Here is a 22,124-nt window from a genome sequence, read left to right on the forward strand (position 1 = left end):
ATGAATCCAGAGCCAGAAGACCAGACACACTCCGCCATTTCCCACGCACCGGGTTTCACTTTTAGTCTTAGGGGTTAATTGTTTGTGTGCATTGGACTCATTGATTTTGTTTTGTGGTCCTATTTTAGTTTTTTAAGGGTTCGGTCTAGTTTTCTCGTCTTTTTAATTGTGCCAAAAAAGTGACAACTACGGGATTTATTAATTAGATTTTTTGTGCGTGCAATTATAATTTAATTGAATTAACAAATAATAAAATGCGGTTTTAAGATTCCTGAAAAGGTGCACTCGCATGCAGAGGGCCCCTTTTTTATTTCACCGTTTAATTAAACCAAACTAACAAAATCACCCAAAAATAATATAGTTATTTACTAAGCATGACATTTTCTTTATTTCCTTATTTGGAGACCTACAGTTGCACAAACAAATGCTGGATTTAATTAATTATGCCAGATTGTTTTAATGACATATTAAGCTTTCCCTTTAGTTCCAACATTTTTGGAAATGAATTATGGAAATGCAACATAGATAGATAGATAGATAGATAGATACTTTATTGATCCCAAATTGGGAAACACAGGCATTCAAATATTTCAATCTTTAAAGGTGGAAGAAAGTATAAACATAATCAAATTGAATGAACTAAAAGAACAATAAAAACAACATGTTTTTATGAATTATCTTATTTCTATTTGTCAATTTGTAATTCTAGGTTAAAAAAATAAACATTTGAAAGTAATTGAACAGTCCAAGATAATTGGAAATATTAACGTTTTTAATTTCCAGGTAAAAAATGGCAAAATGTATACCATCCATACATCAAATACATTAATTCATTTTAATAAAATATATACTTTTGCAAAATCCAATAATGAAATCCTTATTGTGTTACAATTTCAAAATAAAGGAGGTATATTCCACTTATTGTTATCTTAAAATTGAAAACTCAACGCATTATATTTGGCATTTGCTAAATATTTTTAAATAAAATCCAAAAAGACTCAGCTAATGGGGATGTTATAACTTAAACCAGACATAAACTCCTCCCACTGCTGTCAGGCCACATCAACAGCAGGTAATTATTGTTTTTCTTTTAACACAATAAATCAGTCAATCCAATGTATTGCAGTCATATAAACAGATCTCAGAAGGAGAATAGAGATTACATTACATGAATTAGTCAATTGCATGACATGAAAGAATGCAATCAACAGGTGTGTTCCTTTAATCAGCTGAGCCCTGTGTACAAACTTGATCTGTGTGTGCCAAGAGCGTCAAGCATGAGTGACGTTGATCATGTAACACCGGTGAACTCTCGGGGCCCTCGTGGGCACACACACACACACACACACACACACACACACACACACACACACACACAGCAACGTGGCTGCACTTGAGGAATGAGACGCTGGCCGTGCAGTGCAGATATTAGTGTTTCTGTGTGATGGCGCCTGGAGGACAGATTAGGACGTTCATCCTCTGCTCTGCTCCGGCTCCTCCTCCACTGTCTTCTTTTTCCTGAGGCACAAAACAGTCAGAGGGAAAAAAAAAATGTATTGTTTGCTTTGTGTGATGCAGAAGGATTGGGAGACAGTTTGCAGTGGGAGGTGTTGCAATGACAGAAAATGCAAAAGCTTGGATGAGAATGGGATGTTTTGATAGAAAAGCAAAAATAGGAAAGGAGACATATCCAAAAGTCATAATAGAAGACTTGATCTGGTTTTCATCTTGTGCAGAAGTGGGTTATTTAGTTTTCATGTCACCAGAAGGATTCAAAAACAGTTTCCCAAGGAAAAATAATGGGATGTTTTGCTAGAAAAGCTCAAGAAAGCAATAAAGTACATATCCAAAAAGTCACAATACATGACTGTAAAATATATCTGGTTTAGATTTTTTGCAGAAGTGGGTTATCTTTGTTTTCCTGTCATCAGAAGGATTGGAAAACAGTGTGCAGTGGAAGGTGTTGCAATGACAGATACGGCAAAAGCTTGAATCAGAATGGGATGTTTTGATAGAAAAGCAAGGAGAAGGAAAAGGGGACATATCCAAAACATGACTGAAACTATATCTGGTTTTCATTTTTGGCCACAGATTGATGCGTTTCTGGTGTGAAAACCACACCTCATGGTGGTACGCTGCTGAAATACGACATGTGGGTCTTCATTCCTATCTATTGATGATGAATCCCGGCCTCCTGCAGGGGTCGAGGCCCGTCAGTATGAGAGCACGGGCCTCAGCTATACACAGGGTTACTTGTAAAACATGATGTGCCAGTGGGGAAGATCACAGCAGTTGCCTGGGAATGTGCTCTGTGTTTGTACACAAAGAATGCTGTCACCCTGCATCAGACCTGCTTGATGGACAAACTCGACGGGGTTGCGTGTGTGAGAGGCAGAACACACCCCTTTGTCAGACACACCTCTGCGGAGTGTGTGCAGCAGAGTAGACGCCACTGAGTCTGGGCTGCATTCAGGAGTATGACTGTTTTAAACATCATCCCTGCGTGTGTGTGTTAGGACAGCGAGGACTCATCCCTGCCCTATGACTGCAGGGCTCGCCTTTGTTCTTCCGCCGCAATACAGACATAATTACAAGCCTTTAAAGAGCCTCCCCACTTTGCTTTCTCCCCGTCCCACCTCTCGTGCCCACACCTTTGGCCCTGCTCGGTTTCGACACATATTCACGTCCAGGATTCAAATCCTCTGCATTAAGCTGCTGGAGCGCCTCACAAGGAGCCGTGCACAAATGTCCAGAGGCCTCCGAGTCTTCAAAGCTTTAGTGTTTATCTTCATTTGGCCCCCCTGATCCCATTCATCTGTCAAAAAGTGTGGCTCTCCTGTGAACTGTACGCCCACAAAGGTTGTTTTCCCACTCATAACACAGGCTCTAAATGCAACACCTGCTCCTATGGCTGTCAGTCACTGTTTGCCAAATACTGCTCCCATAATCCCAATGCTGCTTCTAATAGCCCAGTGCGATATATTTTCTCAGTGATGATCTACAGCTGCGAGGATTTATGTGTGAATCTCACGGCCACAATAAGAAACTGCAACCTTTCTTCCTTGTGACTAACATTTTTACTTTAATAGGTGGCTTTGTGTGCCAATTTCATCAACAAAACAAGTCGAAAATTGAACTTAATTTGAGTTATTAGCACCAGTTATTATTAGTATCAGGGTATTGTGTTAAAGGTTGTTTTCCCAGTCATGACATACACTGAAAAAACTGACTTTAATTAAATATATCATCTCAACAGAGCTCAGATAACTGCATTAGGTTAGTTGAAAGCAATACAATTACGTTTAAATATCAGGTTCAACTTAATATTATTGCTTTAAAGTCAGTTTGTTCAGTGAAGGCTCTAAAGTTAACACCTGCTGCTTTAGCTATCAGTCACTGTTTGCAAAATACTGCTCCCATAATCCCATCACCGATAATGCTGCTCCTAATAGCCACCGTACGATATAATTTCCCAGTGATGATCTCCAGCTGTGAGGCTTTCTGTGTGAATCTCACGGCCACAACATGAAACTGGCCTCTCCGCAACCTTTCTTCTTAGTGACCGAAATGTTGACTATGATAATAATATGTGGCTTTGTTCTGGCTGGCTTGCTTTGGCTGAGGCCTGTGGGGAAGTCGGGAAGCAGTCCAGCCCCCAGAAGGCCTTCTTTTGGGATTCCCAGTAGTTGCAGGCAGGGTATAGACATGACCAAAATGAGGGGGTTGGACAGCAGCAAAGCACCACCATCAACCCACCAAACACTTTCACTGCAGCTTGCATATGATTCAGCTGAGAGAAATCTGTATCGAACTGCAACACATGGTCACTGTCCTCACTGGAAATATAGCTTTGCTGGCAGGAAATCCACTCTTTTTCTCCTCCCACTGTGTTGTGGATTTACTCTGCTTGAGAGTGAGTCAACACGGGGTGAGAAATGGAGACAGGGCTGCTCTTTGAGCCTCTGGTCACTATTTTCTCCCCCGCAGAATATTCACATGCACCTTGTGTTTGCTGACTCTGCAGTCTGTGCCACTCTGTCTTCTCTTATGTTTGCTTTTTTTAATATATATAAAGCCTGACATTTAGTAAGAAATAGTGACATGTTGGATTAGTGTTTTATATTGAATTTAAAGCATTCAGAGTTTGTCATTCTTCTGTCTTCTTCAAGTTCAAATCTTCCTCCTAAATCGTTTTAGTAAAATAAACAATTAAGCTTTTTTTCCAGCCACGTTTTGTGTTATTAATTAATGTTGTATATATTTGTATTGAACACACAGACAATACATTTTGGTACATCAATGGGAACCTAAAGAATAAAAACAACCAGTGATCATCTTAACTTGTACATCAACTGAAGAGCCTTTTGCTTTTCAACCTTTTCCATGTTTGTTCTTCTCTTGAAAGTGTACAAATCCAACTTTTTGTGTAATTTATATCCTGATGCACTGATGCTGATTGTTATGGTTACCGTGCATCAGTTACCCCCTAATCTGTCTGATTTATGTTGAGACTGGGATTGAGGAGGGTAGAATAAGCTGTTTAATGTATAGCTGTCCTCCGTGAAACAAGCCTGAGTTTGACAAAGCATGCTTATGTAATGCTGTGGACATATGGGCCTTTGATTTATTTATTTTTATGCAGGCGATGTCCATAAATCTTGCTAAAAAAAAGGAGATGATTTCTCAGTGATCGCGAGACTTTAGAGTCACCGTGACTTTATAACTTTATAATAGGCCACGTGAATCTTTCATTAACCTCAATTAAATTATATTAATATTTAATTACAATGTCGAACATCATAAAATCACCTGTTTGTAGTTTTCGTTTGAATCAATTCCTAGTTTCCAAAAACGTTATGAATGATTACAAACACAAAACTATTATTGAAATAACGGAAATATAAATGATATTTTTGAAGAGTATTAAGGATTTTATTGTCAATTTTATAAACGAAACAAGAAAAAAAAGAATGTTATTTTAGTTATTAACACAAGTTATTATTATTATTAGACTATTTTGTTCAACTGTTACCCAGATTGTAGATGCATATACAATGTCACTCCTAATCCCCTTGATATTATATTTCTAATATAGCATTGGGCAAATGTGTGTCCTGATTATCGAACAGTTTGTCACATGCAAAAACAAAAAACGTGTCAAGTAAGAAATGAAATCAAAAATCAAATAAGCCTTAAGACCCCTAATGTATTACATCTTTTATAAATCAGGTATGTTTTTAAAGGAAATACAGATAATATGAAATCTGACATTTTACGTATTTCAACAAAATTGAATAGTCAACTTTATGGCATTCTAGAAAACCCAAATACAATTTCTATAGCCAAATATTTTCATAATGCATAAGGAGGAGGGCCCCATGTTAATGAGGTTAATGGCGGAGCTCCAGTGACAGCCGGCTGCTGAGCACCAATCAGAGGCCGAGCAGAGTGTGTGAGGCTCCGCAGGCAGGAGGTGTTTTGAAAGCCATGTCAGCTCCTCCAATGATGTAAAGAAGGATCGCTTTCGCTTTTATTCGATTATTCTTGCCTCTTAAAACACTTGTGAACATGCACTCTGTAACTTATTACAGCGGGAAACCTGTTTTCACCAGAAGAGCGTTGGACTTAAGTGTGGATTTGTTCAGAGTTTGACCGAGAGAACTCATGAGAGCGTCTTCAGAGCGACGGCTTTATGGACTCGCGTATTAGCTAATGATGTCTATGGGTTTCATGCCTCCTGACAGTCTGAATACCTCAGACCCCTCCAAATCGGCCTTCTTAGAATTTGGCCACGGACATCTGGGACACCAGCAGCACTCCCCGGGACTCTCTCATATTTACCCCGTTCACGGCGTGCATGCTGCTGGACATTCCCAGCACGAAAGTCCTTTTCCTGGCAGCGCGTCCTATGGCCGATCTTTGGGATACGCCTACCCCGGCGCTGGGAACTCTCATCCCCCGTCCGCGTACATGTCCTACCAGCACAACAACCACAGCAACAGCAGCAGCCTGGCCCACGGCAGGTTGGAGCACACAGGTATGTGCGAAAGTCAAATAAAGTGTTCGGTTCTAAACTGTATCATTAATGGCTGTAAAACTCTGATTTTGGCACCATGCGCAATTACGCACAGGTCGATAATCCCCCTAATATTTTCCCAGTACGAAAAATCACTTGAATGTTAAGTAGGTTTATCAAAATGAGTTATTCCCCCTGTCATATTGAATATGTTGTATTACAAGTTAAATGAAGGCATGGACGTCACCACCATGTCCAAACAAGGCCTAGCAGCCAACCCACCGCCTCTCAGGGATGCTCCCTCTTCTTGTTATATGATGAAGACACATGCTGCCATTCATTTTTATTGACGATAATTTTTGTTGGGTAATTTCAATTATGGCCCCATGTAGCTTGGGCATACCTCAAGCACTCGTTTTTTTACCCTCATTGTTAGCGAAACATTCCAGAAAACCATTCCAGAAAACAGCAGGCCTTTCATCTCTGTGTGATTTAATAAAACTAGACGTTTAAAGCATTGTGAAGCTTTAATATGATAGTTCAAAGTCATGTTTCAGGGATTTAAGTCCCTGGAATGATGTGTTTATAGCATGCAGCGCGGAGCCTGTCAGGCATTATCATTCCTATTTGTAGTAAATCTGTAAAATTAAAACCATGCTAATGTTGTTCCAGATGTTGTTGTCTGTCTTATTTTACTCTCAAATGTTGCATATTTTAGTTTTGACCTAGAGATAAATATTAAAACCTCCCATTATTCCACTATCCCTTCAGCAGAGCGGGAGAAGTCCACGGTGATTGAAGGCAGGGACATCCGTCTGAACGGAAAGGGGAAGAAGATCCGGAAGCCCCGCACCATCTACTCCAGTCTGCAGCTGCAGGCCCTGCACCAGCGCTTCCAGCAGACCCAGTACCTGGCCCTGCCGGAGCGCGCGGACCTGGCGGCCAAAATGGGACTCACCCAGACTCAGGTGGGCCTTGAACTCACCATGGGCTCCTGAATGCCCACCGCGGGGAAATGAACATTGCTCCTGCAGAGAGGACAATGCAGATAAAATACGGAATCAAAAGGTGTTTGCTAACATAATAAATAAAAAGGCAAGCTCACTTTAAAACGTTAAACTATATAATTAAAAGTAAGGACACATTAAAGGTACGAAAAATAGCAGCAAGATAGTAAGTGAACGTATCAAAAGAGATAGCAGCCAATAACATTAATACATTATAAAAAAGTAAATATTGTACAGTTTTATTTTACAAAGTTTTTACAGTCTTAAGTATTGCAGTAGCAGATGGAGTGTGGGGTCAAAGATATGCACAATATAAGCCTATTATTATTAAAAAATAATACGTTTGTTAAATAATCTCACTATATTATTCTGCCAGAAATACCAGGCACTCCGATATTTAAAATGTAATGGCTATCTTAAATGGCAAATGTTTATATGTAGAGTTAATCTAATCTAATTTAAATCCAACTTTAAGTCCAATATGACTGAGAGAAAGTGGATGTTGAAACACTCGGAAAGGAAACCTCTTATTGCTGCATTATTTAAGGATCAAGGAGCTTGAACAGATCAGATGAGGAACCAAATTGTTGTGATTTGTAACTCGATCCTTTAATGCAGGTCTTATTTACTGTGCTTAATTTCGTGGCTGTATTCCCTTTGTCAATCCTCTTCCTTGAAATGCTCTCTGAGAATGAAGCAAGGCACATGTTACACAATTATTATAAGAAAAAAGGTCTGAAGAAATCGGTGTGTCACCTTTTAAAATCTTTTACAAATAATACACTTCCTTATAAGCTTTAATATCATTTATTTAATTTTAATTGAAATTACACTTGTGAAAATACGTCTTTACTCGCATTGTGTAAATAACACGTTTGGAAATGCTGAACATTTAAAAGAAAAAAGGCATCATGGGAATAATTTGACGAGCATGAGTAAGCATATTTTAGAGACAGGTGCACGTGTCGTTGTCCTCTTATTCTAAACTTGGACATACAAAGGTCTTTTGATGCCTTTTGGCTTTTGTTTAAACTTTCAAAATAAGAGATAAACAAACTATTTAACTCATTCATCTTAACTGCCTCGTGCATATTTTTTCTTAATCTCTCTAACTCAACAATGATCTCACATGCTTTTGTTCTCTGATCTTTATAGAGTGTTTTATTTGGCCCTTTTAACGCACTTTATGAATATTCCCACCATTGTTCTCGCGTAAAAATAGCCATCTTATTTTGGAATCAGCAGAAATGTTTAGCGACATATAGCCTACCACAGCACCCTTTAGGGCTGTGTTTTAATTTCACAATGCCGTTTAGTCTCGGCTTGTTGCTGTCACACTCGTGCTCAATTGGAGTCATAAAGCAGCGAACAATAAGAGGGCTCAGTTTTAATGGCACTCAAACATGACGCTGAATGGCGAACAATGCAGCGGGAGCAGGCCTGCGATTTGCGGGAACACAACACAAAGAAGAGGAGAGTTATGAGGCTTTTATTGTTCCCGATATTCACTTGAGGCACAAAAGGGTTTAATTGACCGGTAAATATGCTAATAAAAGGCCACGTGCGGTATTTTCCCTCTATATTATTGCTGATTGTTAAGATAAAGATAAGATATACTTTTATTGTGAAATTAATTTGTCTCAGCAGCATATCGACAAGCAATGTGAATTAAAAACTACATCAAATACAAAATAAATAAGCAAATATATGTATAAACACTGTAAGTCATGATAGATCAGTAGGCCTACTATCAACAGTGAAAAATGTATACCTATATCTATTGAATATACAATATTAATATACAGATTTAAGTCGGTGTACTTTGATAGGCCAGCCCACAACTAACACAATCTAAAGTTTCTAAACAATGTAAGTTATTTAGCAGCAGTTTTACCGCAGTGACAATTATGCGCATTTTCTTTTTGGGTGAAAATATGGTTTCAGAATAAGCCCTCCCAATATTCACTTGAGGCCCAAAAGCGTTTAATTGAGTGGTAAATACGCTAATAAAAGGCCATTTGCGGTATACTCTTGTTTTTATGTGATTCTTCACCGCAGTGACACTTATGCGCATTTTCTCTCTTTTTAGGTGAAAATATGGTTTCAGAATAAGCGATCCAAGTATAAAAAGATCATGAAGCATGGCAGTGGATCAGAGGGGGAGCATCTCCACAGCACGAGCTCCATCTCCCCGTGCTCCCCCGGCCTCCCCCAGCTCTGGGAGGTCTCCATGGCGAACAAAGGGGCCCAAATGCACCCGAACAACTACATGAACACTTTTGGTCACTGGTATCCAAACCACCACCACCACCACCACCCCCACCAGGATGCAATGCCCCGGCCTCAGATGATGTGAGTGGATTGTTTTTGGTGTGGCGCGCGGGCCTCACAATGAACTTCCTGGTTCTATATCGAGGCCTCCCCCCCCCCCCCCCCCGCCCCCCCGCCCCCCTCCTCCTATCAGAACTGGATTGTGTTTAAATGTGTGTTTTTAATAGATCTTGTTTATATTCTGTGTATTTCGTGTGCGTTTTGGAATTCAATTCAACACAGCAAAATTCGACCAGGTTTCAAATATATATATTTTTTAGGTTTGTTATAATATCGCTGCAACTTCTGCTGCAGAACTCTCTGAAATGTGGACTAAGTGTGCAGTTTAACATGGGACTCTGGATAAAGACTTTCAAAAAAATATATTGTGTGGATGTCTACTTTTTTGGCTTTCATCTGTGTGGTCCAACATGTGCGCGAGAGGGGTCTGCAGACAGTATTTCTAAAGACGAATATAGATGTGATTTTATCGATCAAACTGTGAAAAATAAATATAGATTCATGGCATCAAGACTTAGAATAAACGCGTATACATAGCCTACAGTACAGCGAGACTGGCTTGCTGTAATGAGCAGAGTTTTCAAAACCACCCACAGCTTGGCTCGTGCTATAATTCATAGCTGTGACATCAGCTGTCTTTCGTCCATTAACACTCCTGACGCGATGGACGAACACTTTAAATACTGCTTGGGTTTCGTAACGTTTTGTCAAAACACCTGCTGATTGATTCCTTCGAGGAATAACTAAAAATATGGTTTGGTTAGATCCTCCGCAGTGTCAATATTTTTGGTCATGTTTTATTATAATTGCATGAAATTTGAAAGGCTTTCAGAGCCGAAAATATAGTTCCCATCGTGGTGAACCAAAGGGGATGTGGTGCCACCTTTACGCACAGTGGTTCGCTGTTTAACTTTTACGCACGGACAAATGACCACACGTGGTTTCCAACTGTTGTTTCTGCATGTTGATGTCTTTGCAACAACAAAACAGTTTGATATTTCAACATATTTTAAATATTTAATCTATAATTTATATCTTAAACAAACATGTTTAACATCTAAAGTTCGCATATTTTAAAACACATTTCCTTATCACCTTGGATAAGAACACACGAGAAAATACGTGCAAACCACTATTTTAACGATCTTTTCCTCCACTCTCGTCTGGAGTGATCTCAAACAGAAAACTCGCTGTTGTCATTATTAAATGACAAATGGTGAACGCTATTCCTCCAATAAACGGCGCCTGATTTACAGTCGTTTGCGCTGATTTGCCTATTATCGCACTTGCATTGTTTAAACACGGAGAGTTATCTGTTTATACAGTATCTCTGCAAACACGGCATGAATCCTGTCTGGTGCCACTGATCGAATGAGGAGCAGAGTTGTGATTAATGAAGTCGGATAGTAGATAAAGAAACATCCATTGACTTATTTGTGTCTTCACCATTCATCACTCTGCTCTGTTAGCTGTCTGGCAGACATTAAGTACAATCTGATGTCACCCACACAGGGATTACAACAATAACCAACCAATCATGCACGCTGTTGTTAGGGAGATATCCTTTCCTTATATTACTTGTAAAACTGTGAATCTGTTAAAATACAGAATATTTGTATTACAGGTGTAGCTCTGTGTGATGTCATTTAAAGGGTCATGACATCCAATCTGTGACAGTGTTTCACTCCCCATGCTTAAGCAGAGATTCCCTTAACAAACGGTTTAACTCAATGGAAATAAAATGATCGAACTTACATTTTTAACCTCAATCAATTATCTCGTAGTGATCAAATGATTTCTTTATTCTCATGCTATACCAAAAATATGTTTCCAGGTCAAAGATTAAAATTCATTGCAAAGTCACACGTTATTTTGTTGCTTTGCGTTAAATAACTTGGTATTCCTTCCTCTCCCAAGCCAGAGGTAAAAAAGGACAACTCCATAAAGCAAAAATGTACTTTTTATATAGTCATCCAGCAAAAACGAATCCACTTAAATGAAGATAGTTTTACTGTAAAAGTACTTGTCTTGTCCTCGTAGAAAGGACAGTGACACTTACAGAGAATTGTGTTAGCTTTAAGATAAAAACACACTGTTTGTACAGCAAATCCAATCTAAATACACCTTCAAAGCAACATGCCATACAAAGCATCAGTCACACACACACGCACACACACGCACACACACACACACACACACACACACACACACACACACACACACACACACACACACACACACACACACAGTCCTGTCTTACCTTAGAGAGGTGCAGCCTTGTTCAGGAGCTCCAACACCGGCTGTGTGTTTCTCTGAAGAACAAAAGCCACGTCAGAGCCGTGTGTTTTCTCTCCTTGGAGCTGGTTTTCTCACATAACGGCAAGCATTGTGTTACATTAACATCTCCTTCTTTATATACACATACACCCTCGTGCCCTTTTTCCCCCATTCCTGATCATTATGTGCCTTGTTAAACAAGCGGGCCGGGGGAAGAAGAGGCAAGTGACGGGGCATCAGGGGAAATTATAGGCAATTTCACATCTCCAGATTAGAATAATGGCTTGTGGAGTTGGACAGACAGAGTAGGACCTTTTCAAACGGAGGCCAATTATCACGCAGGCGGATTGAAGGGAAAGTGAAAAGGCTCCTGGTGTAATAGACAAGGCTGTGGGATGGGTGAAGGGTAATGATGAAGGCGAGTGTGATTGTATCAATGCTGCGGTCGGCGGGGTGATCAGATACGAGGTGTCTGATGGGTTTTAATTCCAGGATAGCAATAAGAGGGAAAATAGCTGGCCAATGGCGGAGCAGTCTCAGGGGTGATTATTGTTATTAACTCGAGTGATCTGACATCTTGGGTAATTGTGAGCAGCTCCCCTGTTAGAGAGGGTGAATGCATGATTTGGTTTCATCTGAAGGAAGGCTTGACTTAGTTTGAGGCATGATGCACACACACTCTGGGGGGGGTGCAGTTTGGCAAGCAGAAAGGCATGCACACAAACACAGATTTAAGATGATACGCACACAAACAATTGGAGGAAAGCTCTTTTGATTTACTATCTCAGAATGGATGTCATGCTTTCAATTGGGTTTGTTTGTATGTTTTCCAAAGAGGAATCCAGACAACATACTGACCTGATTTGTATGTTGTTGGAAAGGTGTAGCATGATGCAAGGAAGAACCCACTGAAGTTTGGAGTGGATCTGAATCATGGTTTGGATACACGGATCATTTTTCACTCATGGAAGTCTTGGTTGAGGTCTTGGCTTCCGGAGCGCCCTTCTTTTTGCTTATTATCTCAGCCATGGAGGAACTGTTTTCAGTTGGGTTTGTTTGCCTGTTTGTCAAGAGGATTTCAGACAAAAATACTGGCGTGTAGCATGATCCCAGGTAAAAGCCATACAAAGTTGGAGTATACGTTGGATCATTAAGCACTCATGGAACTCTTGGTTAAGGTCTGTGCTTCCTGAGCGCCCTTCTGTTTGTTTAACAGTTTCAAAAGTCAGATTTCTTTTGTGAAACTCATGTCTGGAGGCAACATTTTTAGCTTGTATAGGTTAAGGTGACTGAACCCTAACTTTGGGGATGGTTTTATCAGGATGTGATGAGTATCAGCACAGTGCAGGCCCTGGCCTCAGGTCAGCAAAAGTTCACGAGTCCACAGCTGTCAAGGATGCCATTCTCCCATCATTTCATCCCAGTTTACATGGAAATGGAGAGAGTGAGTGATCCTAATGCAGCCGAGGCACGGCCCGGGCTCGGACTAAGTGTTGGACAGCTGCTGCGAGTCTTTCTGTGGACGCATTTCAGCCCCCGACCTCCATCTCAACCCATATCGCTGCACCCCCAGAGACAAGTGCCGACACCACTCTGTTGACCGTTGCAAGGGAGAAGGACGAAGGGCCCGGGCCCCGGCTCTATTTAGGGAGCTGTGATGTTGTGCCACGCAGGATCGCATTCAAGTTCAACAGTTCAGCACCACCTCGATGGCTACTTACACTTGTTAATGTTCAGAGATGACATATATGGACACGCCTGACAAGCCCACACACACAAGTGCAGCCTGTAGCGAACACACGTTTGTCTTCGGCACAAATGTTTCCCCTGACAACCTCGGCTCAGGGGCCACACACGCTGAGGGGCCCCCGAGGGGAGGTCACATGTACTCTTGATGAGATTTCATTGATATTAAAAGGCAATAGTACTCATGGTGCCTTTGTCAAATCAGCACAGTGCACTGAGATGGTGAGTGATGCTGTAGACAACTGGTGTTGAGTTCAGGGGAACAAAGTAAACAGGGACATTAGGGAATGGGAATTTTTTTCTGGTAAATGTTGAAAGAATGTGTGTGAGGTTTGGTAGAAAATGTGTACAGTGCTTTTTACAATAAATATGTCACATATGTCAAAAGAACGAAGATATGCAATTAAATAAGAATATAGAATTATGGATTTTGGTCTAAAGTTTAGTCTTCGTCCAAATGAATTAATCTTAAAATAAATTATGTATAAATAAAGTATTAGTTTATATCAATTCATATGGATTGTAGAGTGTTATAACTCCCAATAACTGAACATCCTTAAAACGTGTTTTGGCTTAGTATTTTATTTCGTTTTTCAGTCATATGTGCTCATATGAAATAATTATAAAAATAAAACGGCACAAGGCAGGCTCAAGATTACAAAATATTTGCCTAAATTAATTATTTAAACATTTAAATATATATCTTAATCATATATGATTTATTTCATCATGTAAGTCTACAAAAAAGATGCAAATTCATTTAATTTCGACGAATATATCCCAAACGTTATTGGACAAAGATTTGATAATCATTCGAGTAATAGGGCTTTTTCCATAATGTTTATCCCTTAAAAAGTCAACCCAAAAATATCCTATTTGGGGGAAATAAAACGCAAGTCACACGTTGATGGCTATATATGTGGATCTAAATCCACATTTTAATTGCTCTTATTGCAGTGACACAGTAACACCTCCAGTCACGAGCACATACCTTCGTAGTTACTAAAAGCATTAGAAAAGGTCGGCCTATAAACCGTGGGCACATTTTCTCTCGGTGCGTAATGGCGCCTTGGTGGTCCATGTGGATAAGATCGCCATTAGCGGTTTTCTCCATCATGTAACTGTTAGTGCAGCATATTTAATAATGCAGGCTTTGTGCGGTTATTGTCTACTGTCATTACGGTTGTGAAAACGCGGAAAGGGAAGTTGTGATTAGTTTTAAAGAGACTGTGACTGTCTCATTATTAAAGTGTAGTTGTCCTGTTTATCCAACACCTCTCACTTCATTAATATCAGTGTATTCCCAAGGTGTCTCATGTAATCTAATTGGGCTGTTTATCACCCTGGAGCACCTTTTGTTTAACCCTCTTCTTTTCAATGTTATTGTTTTTTAAACACCTTAAATATTGTAAACAAAATTAGTCATGCCATGAACGACCCCTGGCCCTGACCCCAAGTGTATCACTTTTTACGACTCTGCTTTGCCAAATCCAACAACATGAGACCTACTGTCTGAGGTGAAGCACTCAGAAAATGAAAGAGGGTTGTGGTGTTTTCTTACAGCGTCGATATTTGGCAGCGTTTCTATCCTGCTGTGTGCGTGCGTGTGAGCGAGATCCCCTTCGGCAACGGTCTTGCTTATCCCCCGCCTTTACCACACTCCTCTCTTCCTCTCTATATATATATATATATATATATATATATATAGATATATATATATATATATAAATATATATATATATATATATATATATATATATATATATATATATATATATTAATATATATATATGTGTGTGTGGTGTGTGTGTGTGTGTGTGGTGTGTGTGTGTGTGTGTGTGGGTGTGTGTGTGGGTGTGTGTGTGTGTGTGTGTGTGTGTGTGTGTGTGTGTGTGTGTGTGTGTGTGTGTGTGTGTGTGTGTGTGTGTGTGTGTGTGTGTGTGTGTGTGTGTGTGTGTGTGTGTGTGTGTGTGTGTGTGTGTGTGTGTGTGTGTGTGTGTGTGTGTGTGTGCAGAATAGTAATAAAAGTGAGTGACTCCAACATGTCTGCTGGTGTGTCGCCTCCTACTGCAGCGCTTTGCACGCAGCTCTCATGCGGCAACAATTGCAGAATAAAAAATATATATACTTAAAAATACATGTTTGGTTTTTAGCATTAATTCTGTAAAACAACTTAAATTAATTATCGTTAAATCAGGATAAATCTTAATTCTAGTCATTTATACAACATCTTGAAACACTGCCACTATAATCTCCTGCCTATAATATGGAACAAACATGTTATTTGTTCATCTGCAGGTCTCCCTTGAAAAAGAGATCAATGATCTCAATGGGATTTCACCTGGATAAATAAAGGTTTTGAATTTAAATAATTATAATAATTAAATAGTTATTATAGACGTTGTAAAAGTGTGTAAGTGTTTTTGATAATAAGCAACATTCTGAATAAACCCTTCTTGCATTGCAAGCATCTTTTAAACTAAGTAATTCATATACATATTCTTAAATATTTAAAATATATTGCTAAAAAGGAGAAATTACATTTTCTTGGCTTTCTTTGCATTGTTTAGAATAACTCGACATTTGATTATCTGTCCTGAATCTTTAAATCATCTGTTTAAAGGGGCTCGACACACACCGTGCAATTAACATCTTTATTCAATTGACAAGAAGGCAACACGTGGACTAATTACATGAGTATGAGAATGGAGGCACCACAGTGCAGTCGTTCCGTTTCAAACAAATATCATCATAGTGGTTTCTGCATATAAACACATATTTACAACCTTCGACGTTTTGTACAAATCCATATAAATATGACCTGAGTTCTCTTTGTAGGCTACGCGCTCTTTACAAACACACATGACTTGAACGCAGCATGGATCACCTGCACGGTTTTGTCAATATTCGCTTTGTGGTTAGGCTAATTATTAAAAAAAAATGCATATTCATTTACAAAAGGAGTGAAAGAAAATACAACAGAAGCGATAAATAATTTAATAATAAAAAAAACCACGCCAGATGTCCGTTAAATATGCTGCCACAAGTGATCAGAAATCCCTTATGTGCTTTGTGAATGTAAACCCAGTTCTGAAACATTTTTGATCATCCAAAAACTGTTTCTCTTCAGGCCTGCTCCCGGTCCAGTTCGCTCTGCAGAGTCTTTAGGAGAGAGTGTGAGGAGATAAATGTGCTCCTGAGTCTTTGTTAGTAAACGGCCCCCACGCTTTGCTGCGGGACGGGGTGGTGCACGGTGCCCGGATGTTGTAGGTGGGATCCCTGCTGGTACCAGTGGTTGTTATAATCCTCCAGGTATGGCGGAGACGAGCTGTGCGTCGGCGGCTGGACCTGAGGTCTGCTGATCGGGGTACTCTGTGGGGTGCTGTTGTCCCACACTGCGGGGGACTGAGGGGAGTTGCAGGCCATGGAGTCGCTGGCGTCGGGACTGTGGTCCAGGGGAACCTCGCCGTTCTTGTACAGCTTCTTGAACTTGGATCTCCTGTTCTGGAACCAGATCTTGACCTAAGAGAGGAAGAAGGGGAACATTAATTATAATGCAACTGCACATTTAAATTAAAAAGGGGTTTAAAATGCAGGTGTACAGGGTAAAATAGACATAGATAGATAATTTGGTCAGAAGTTCGATCCCAGCCCCTTCAGTTAACATGTCAAAAATGTCCTTGGGTAAGATAACTAACCCCGAATTACTACCCTGGCATTTAGTATACGGTATTGAAGTGTACAATGTTATGTAAAATAAATATAATCATAGGTTTTTAAAATATATGGTAGCCTACCATGCATTTAAATAATAGTTTTGCAGAGAAAATTCAGCTATTTGATTATTTGTATCCATAAAGTATTAAGTTCTGTATTACGTGCGTAATTACGCAGCGATGGATAATTAGAGAACAAATTGTTGGCCATATTTGGTAAGCCCTAACTCGCATGTATAACGAGTATTGATGAATTAGAAAATATCAGGTGTTTCTGCTTACCTGAGTCTGAGTGAGGCCGAGCTGCGCCGCCAGCTCCGCGCGCTCGGGCAGCGCGAGGTACTGCGCCTTCTGGAAGCGCCTCTGCAGAGCCGCGAGCTGGTAGCTGGAGTAGATCGTCCTCGGCTTGCGGATCTTTTTCGGTTTTCCATTCACCATGCGGACCTCGGGCTCTGGCTCTTCTTTTACTAGAAATTACAGAAGAATATGTTGATTAAAGAAACCATCAAAACAGACATAAAGTGTAAAACTCTAAGCATAACAAAGTAAAAGCAAAACCATAACGGCAAAAATGTTTACAAGATATCTTTTGAAATATTGTGTCAAAATGATATATGTATGGCAAATTATAAGTGCCACAGGACAAAAATCCAAACTTAAATCAGACAAGATAATTGTATTATGAAAAATTTCAATTTGGCAATCAACAATAAAACTGAAGGAGTGAATATAATTAGCTTTATTCAAACCATCATTGTTTTATTGCAGTGATGTTATTGGGTGGCTCATTCACAGGCACACGACATTGACATAAGCTTGACTAAACAAATGTTAGTTTTGTACCTGCAAAAGATAATAAATTAAGGATATGTCATGGGCCTTGAGATGTAGAATTGATGGGGACATGAAAGGCAAAGAAAATGTTGACTTGAGGCAGAACTGCATTTTTAATATCTCTACTTTACTATACATATTTTTCAGAACTAAAGGGACATTTTTAATTGATAATAGATGAACATAAAGATACAAAAAATGTTTTTTCAGTGTTGTTTCAGAGGCATTCAGGGCTCTTTAGAAAGGCTTTCTCAGACCAACAAGTGACTGAACAGATGACAGTACGCACTTTGGAGGCAGACACCATCTCATTAAAACAGATCAAGCATGTCTCAATATTTACCTGAGCAGGGAGGTGATGCCTGCAGGTGATCTCTGTTGTAATGTCCGAACTGTCTGTAGCTGTTTGTGTAGGGGTATTCAGATTTGGTCGCGTACGCTCCAGCAGCTCCCATTCCGTTCAGGTTAAACTGATGGTGGTAAGAGTTCATTTGCTGTCCGTACGCTTGGCTCTGATAGTATTCGTGGTGGCTGGGCGCCGTCTGTCCGCTGTAGTAGCCCATGTCCGTCACCGAAGACTCGGGGAGAGTAGGAGAGTCCTTGGAGCTCGGGTGGCAGCTCATAGATCCGGGTAGATCGGTCAAAATACTCGCAATCTTCTTCTCATACGTCTGTCCGGCGCTCATGTTGAAAGCAGCCCCTCCAAGAGAAAAGAAAGTCCACTCGGGGATTTGTGTGTGTGTGTGCGTAAAGCAAAAAAACCGCAATAAAGAATTGGCTTTAGAGAGCTGATAGTCCAGTGAAACCCTCCCTGCTGAAGTAACTTAGTTGTGGCATCGCTCCTCTGCTGTGACACAGAGTTATAGAGAGCTGAGCTGGAAGCTGCCTTCCCATTGGCTCCACTACACCCCCCCCCCCCCCACCCCCCCTTTCTCTTCTCTTGTGCTCCAGGCGAAGTCGTGGTAAAACCAAGCCTTCAGCCAAGAGCGCCCATGCACGCATACCTCTGAGGTTTTTTTTTTTTCTCTTTAAATTTGCATTTACCTGTTCACTAGTTGAACATGTTGGGCCTTCAGGGACTGTCTGTGAGAAACACAACATGTCCATTAGTTCTCACAATCATGCTACAGGCTGGCAACACATTAGCCTCTCTAAAGCTTTAATCCCGCAGCCAGACCGTCTCCTTAATGTTTTATGCAATGTTTTCTTAACAGTGCCTAGAGATCACACTTTATTCAGCCCATTGAAAAGCTGCCAGCCAGACTCCCACAAACTCGTATTGTCATTCAAAGGAGTTGGCGGATAGTGAACTGTACGTGAAAGAGATGGGAGAGATAGGTAAAGGAGTCGCTCAACTCACGGAGCCCTCGGGTGAATTCCTCCGCGCTGTCCGTGTTGTGTGTGAAAATGCAAATTCAGAAATTACACTGTTAGAACATGACACTCACCTCTGAACAGCACGCGATATTGAAGGTGAAATCGTTGCACTATTGAGTTTCATGTTGTTGATTTCTTAGGATTTTTTTAGCTTGGGAAAAAAAGGTTAAGCTTGTAATTAAAACAGTTGTTCACTTCTTTTTTTTCCTGCAGTGCATTTGCTATCAACTGAAAACACGGTGCACAGCGCCCCCTGCTGTATGCTTTCACAAATATAACTTTTGTTCTGTCTGCAAAATCAGAAATCCTTTATTTGTCTCACAGCAGGGAAATGTACAAGGCAGATAAAAGGAAAACATATATTACAAAAATTGGGTTGACTAACATTAGAGGCATAACCCGTTTAAATATAAAAACAAGTACACATCCATGTTAAAACATTAGCAACATTATAAAAGTAGGTGAACAGAGTCAGTAACAGACACCAATAACATCTAGAGAAATTATGTGTTGCACATAACAGATAAATGCAGCTTCACACAAATTGATCTACAATCTGTGTGTTGCTGGCTACTGCTTCCCCTCAATATTACGTTTTTAAATGACACTTATGAGAGTAATGATAATTAATTTAAATAGCACACTTTAAAATATATCATCATAAATCATGCCTCTCTCCTGTAGCCCCTCATGTCTGATGAACTGCTGCCCTCTTTTGGTACGTTTCTGTAGTGCTGGCATGAAGAGATAAAGAAACAGTCCTCCCAAACCAAATGGAAGAATTAATAACAAATGAGCCACTTGTCTTTAAAGGAACTATAGTCACCAGATAATTGGAAAACCTATTATACCAACATCTGTATTTATAAAACCAATAAAAGGAAAATAAAAATATCTTTCTTTGAATTAAGTAAAGGTTTTAACATATTACCTACATTAATATACATATTTGTCAATTACATTTCATTGGAGATGTTTTGTATTAAACTGTCTGCATCTCTTGTATTGTTAGTATTCAGTATTATAAAGCTTCCCCACATCTGTTGAGTCACGTGATACCTGAAGATGGTGTAGTTCCCTCTGTTGCCTTTAGAGGCCGCCAATTTACAAAGTTGTTAATGTATCAACACATAACCAGGACTTTAGGTGAGTTAGCCCTTTTCTGACCTTTCTGTTTTATCAGATGAGAAACACATTTCATTTTAAAGTTTGAAAGGCTAAGCCATAAAGACCAAGAAAACTTCTAACATATAAATGCTTTTTGAGCCATTTGTTGTGAAGTTGGCACTTGTAGATTCCTGCAGGAATTAGTCTTACAATCAACCACATATTATTACATTACGGCTCAAGTAAACCATTTATTAAATGTTACATGTTATTCAAACCAGCTTTTTAACATGTTCATCCATAAAAGTGTTTTTTTCTAAAACTATTTTGCCAAATGCCTGAAGCCCTAACAACATATTTAAGCATGTCTGACAGAGACTGTGCATGTCTCAAGTCGTTCTTATGGAAGAATGGTGAAGTAAGTTGATAAATAAATGAGCTAAAACAACACACACTCAAAATGTAAACTTGTTTATTCACGTAATTTTAAACTGTTGTCAAAGATTGGAGTACTTCATCCACCTCTGTAAACATGTGTATTAGAACACAAACATGTAATATATCAAAGTACTTTACATGTTTAAAACTCATTCTAGAAAGTCACAAAATAAACCAAAGTAACTTCAGTCCAGTCCTAATGAGTAGGGTGCTTTTTTATTGTGAAATGGTCATGATGTTGTAGTATCATAAAACCTCCAGTAGATGGCGCATATGTCTTAGATTTCATGTGGTGGTGTCACTATTAAAAGACAGAAGCACACACACCCTGCCAATATAGAACCAAATGTTTGATTATGTTTAAAACATTTGTTAGAAAAGTAACTAAATGTGAAGTTATATAACTTTTAAGTAAGTCATTAAAATACTAACCCACCTATTACACTTAAACAGGTCAACTGTAACCTATTACATTTTAAAAGTAAACTTCCCATCACTGGTAGTTTTTAATATGAGATGTAATAGTCTCCCCTTATATACTTCCCTTCTTTTGTCTACAGATAAACTCTAAAATAGGCTAAATATAAGACAATGAATTATAGTTACAGTTTTTGCCGTCAAGTTAAACCCCTTAAAAGCATGAAATTGCAGAGACTATTTCCCTAATCTGCTAATTTGCCGTTTGTATATGATCCGCAGATATCTTCCCAGACACCAGACAGTGAAAGAATCCTCAATTGCAACCTGTTAGCATTAACCTGTAAACTCTGTGTGTTATAGTCTAGTGTAGTTGCTCCTTTGTAAGGTATAAATCTGTGTACACAAATCATTTGTATCCGTCAGAGAGTAATGACAATCTATCCTGCACAGTCAGATGAGCTCTACAGATCTCAGTGAGCCAACCAATCAAACGCTCACAACACGGTAACATGAGACAGCTTCAGGGTTTTGTACTTTTCAAATCAGCAGAAGTAGAACAGCTGGCTCGGGTCCAACACAGGACAAAAGACTCCGACCTTGCCCAGAGAAACCCAGGCAATTACCGGCTAACCAGGGTTTGGTCTGATCGCTGTTGAGGGAAAAAATCTACCTTTTGTACTGTACATTACAAATGAAGCCATTTCCCCCTCCGACAAGTAATTTTATTCACATTTATTAACTTCTCAAATCTTCCTGAGAGTCATCAGTGTGATTAAGGGAGCCTCTTTAGTCCCAAAAGAGCAACAGTAATGGTAGTGACCCTCAGACATGAGAGACATACCAGTCTAGCAGTTT

General features: G+C 39.6%; 2 protein-coding genes across 3 annotated transcripts; one reads left to right on the forward strand and one right to left on the reverse strand.

Annotated features, from left to right (window-relative positions):
* Nucleotides 1-5,393: 5,393 nt before the first annotated feature.
* dlx4b (distal-less homeobox 4b) lies at nucleotides 5,394-9,453 on the forward strand. 2 transcript variants are annotated; one of them, XM_034118927.1, is made up of 3 exons: nucleotides 5,394-6,037; nucleotides 6,791-6,984; nucleotides 9,113-9,453. In XM_034118927.1, the coding sequence occupies exons 1-3, from the start codon at nucleotides 5,713-5,715 to the stop codon at nucleotides 9,377-9,379; spliced, it is 786 nt and encodes a 261-aa protein (XP_033974818.1). In that variant the 5' UTR covers nucleotides 5,394-5,712; the 3' UTR covers nucleotides 9,380-9,453. The 2 variants fall into 2 exon arrangements, with proteins under 2 accessions (XP_033974818.1, XP_033974817.1); XM_034118926.1 differs by having other exon boundaries at nucleotides 5,395-6,037; nucleotides 6,788-6,984.
* A 6,564-nt stretch (nucleotides 9,454-16,017) lies between these two features.
* dlx3b (distal-less homeobox 3b) lies at nucleotides 16,018-18,754 on the reverse strand. Its single transcript, XM_034118852.1, has 3 exons — nucleotides 18,271-18,754; nucleotides 17,376-17,560; nucleotides 16,018-16,899 (listed from the first exon to the last, which is right to left on the reverse strand). The coding sequence occupies exons 1-3, from the start codon at nucleotides 18,611-18,613 to the stop codon at nucleotides 16,585-16,587; spliced, it is 843 nt and encodes a 280-aa protein (XP_033974743.1). The 5' UTR covers nucleotides 18,614-18,754; the 3' UTR covers nucleotides 16,018-16,584.
* Nucleotides 18,755-22,124: the final 3,370 nt, after the last annotated feature.

Source organism: Trematomus bernacchii, unplaced genomic scaffold (genome assembly GCF_902827165.1).
Source record: "Trematomus bernacchii unplaced genomic scaffold, fTreBer1.1, whole genome shotgun sequence".
NCBI classification, from domain to species: Eukaryota; Metazoa; Chordata; class Actinopteri; order Perciformes; family Nototheniidae; genus Trematomus; species Trematomus bernacchii.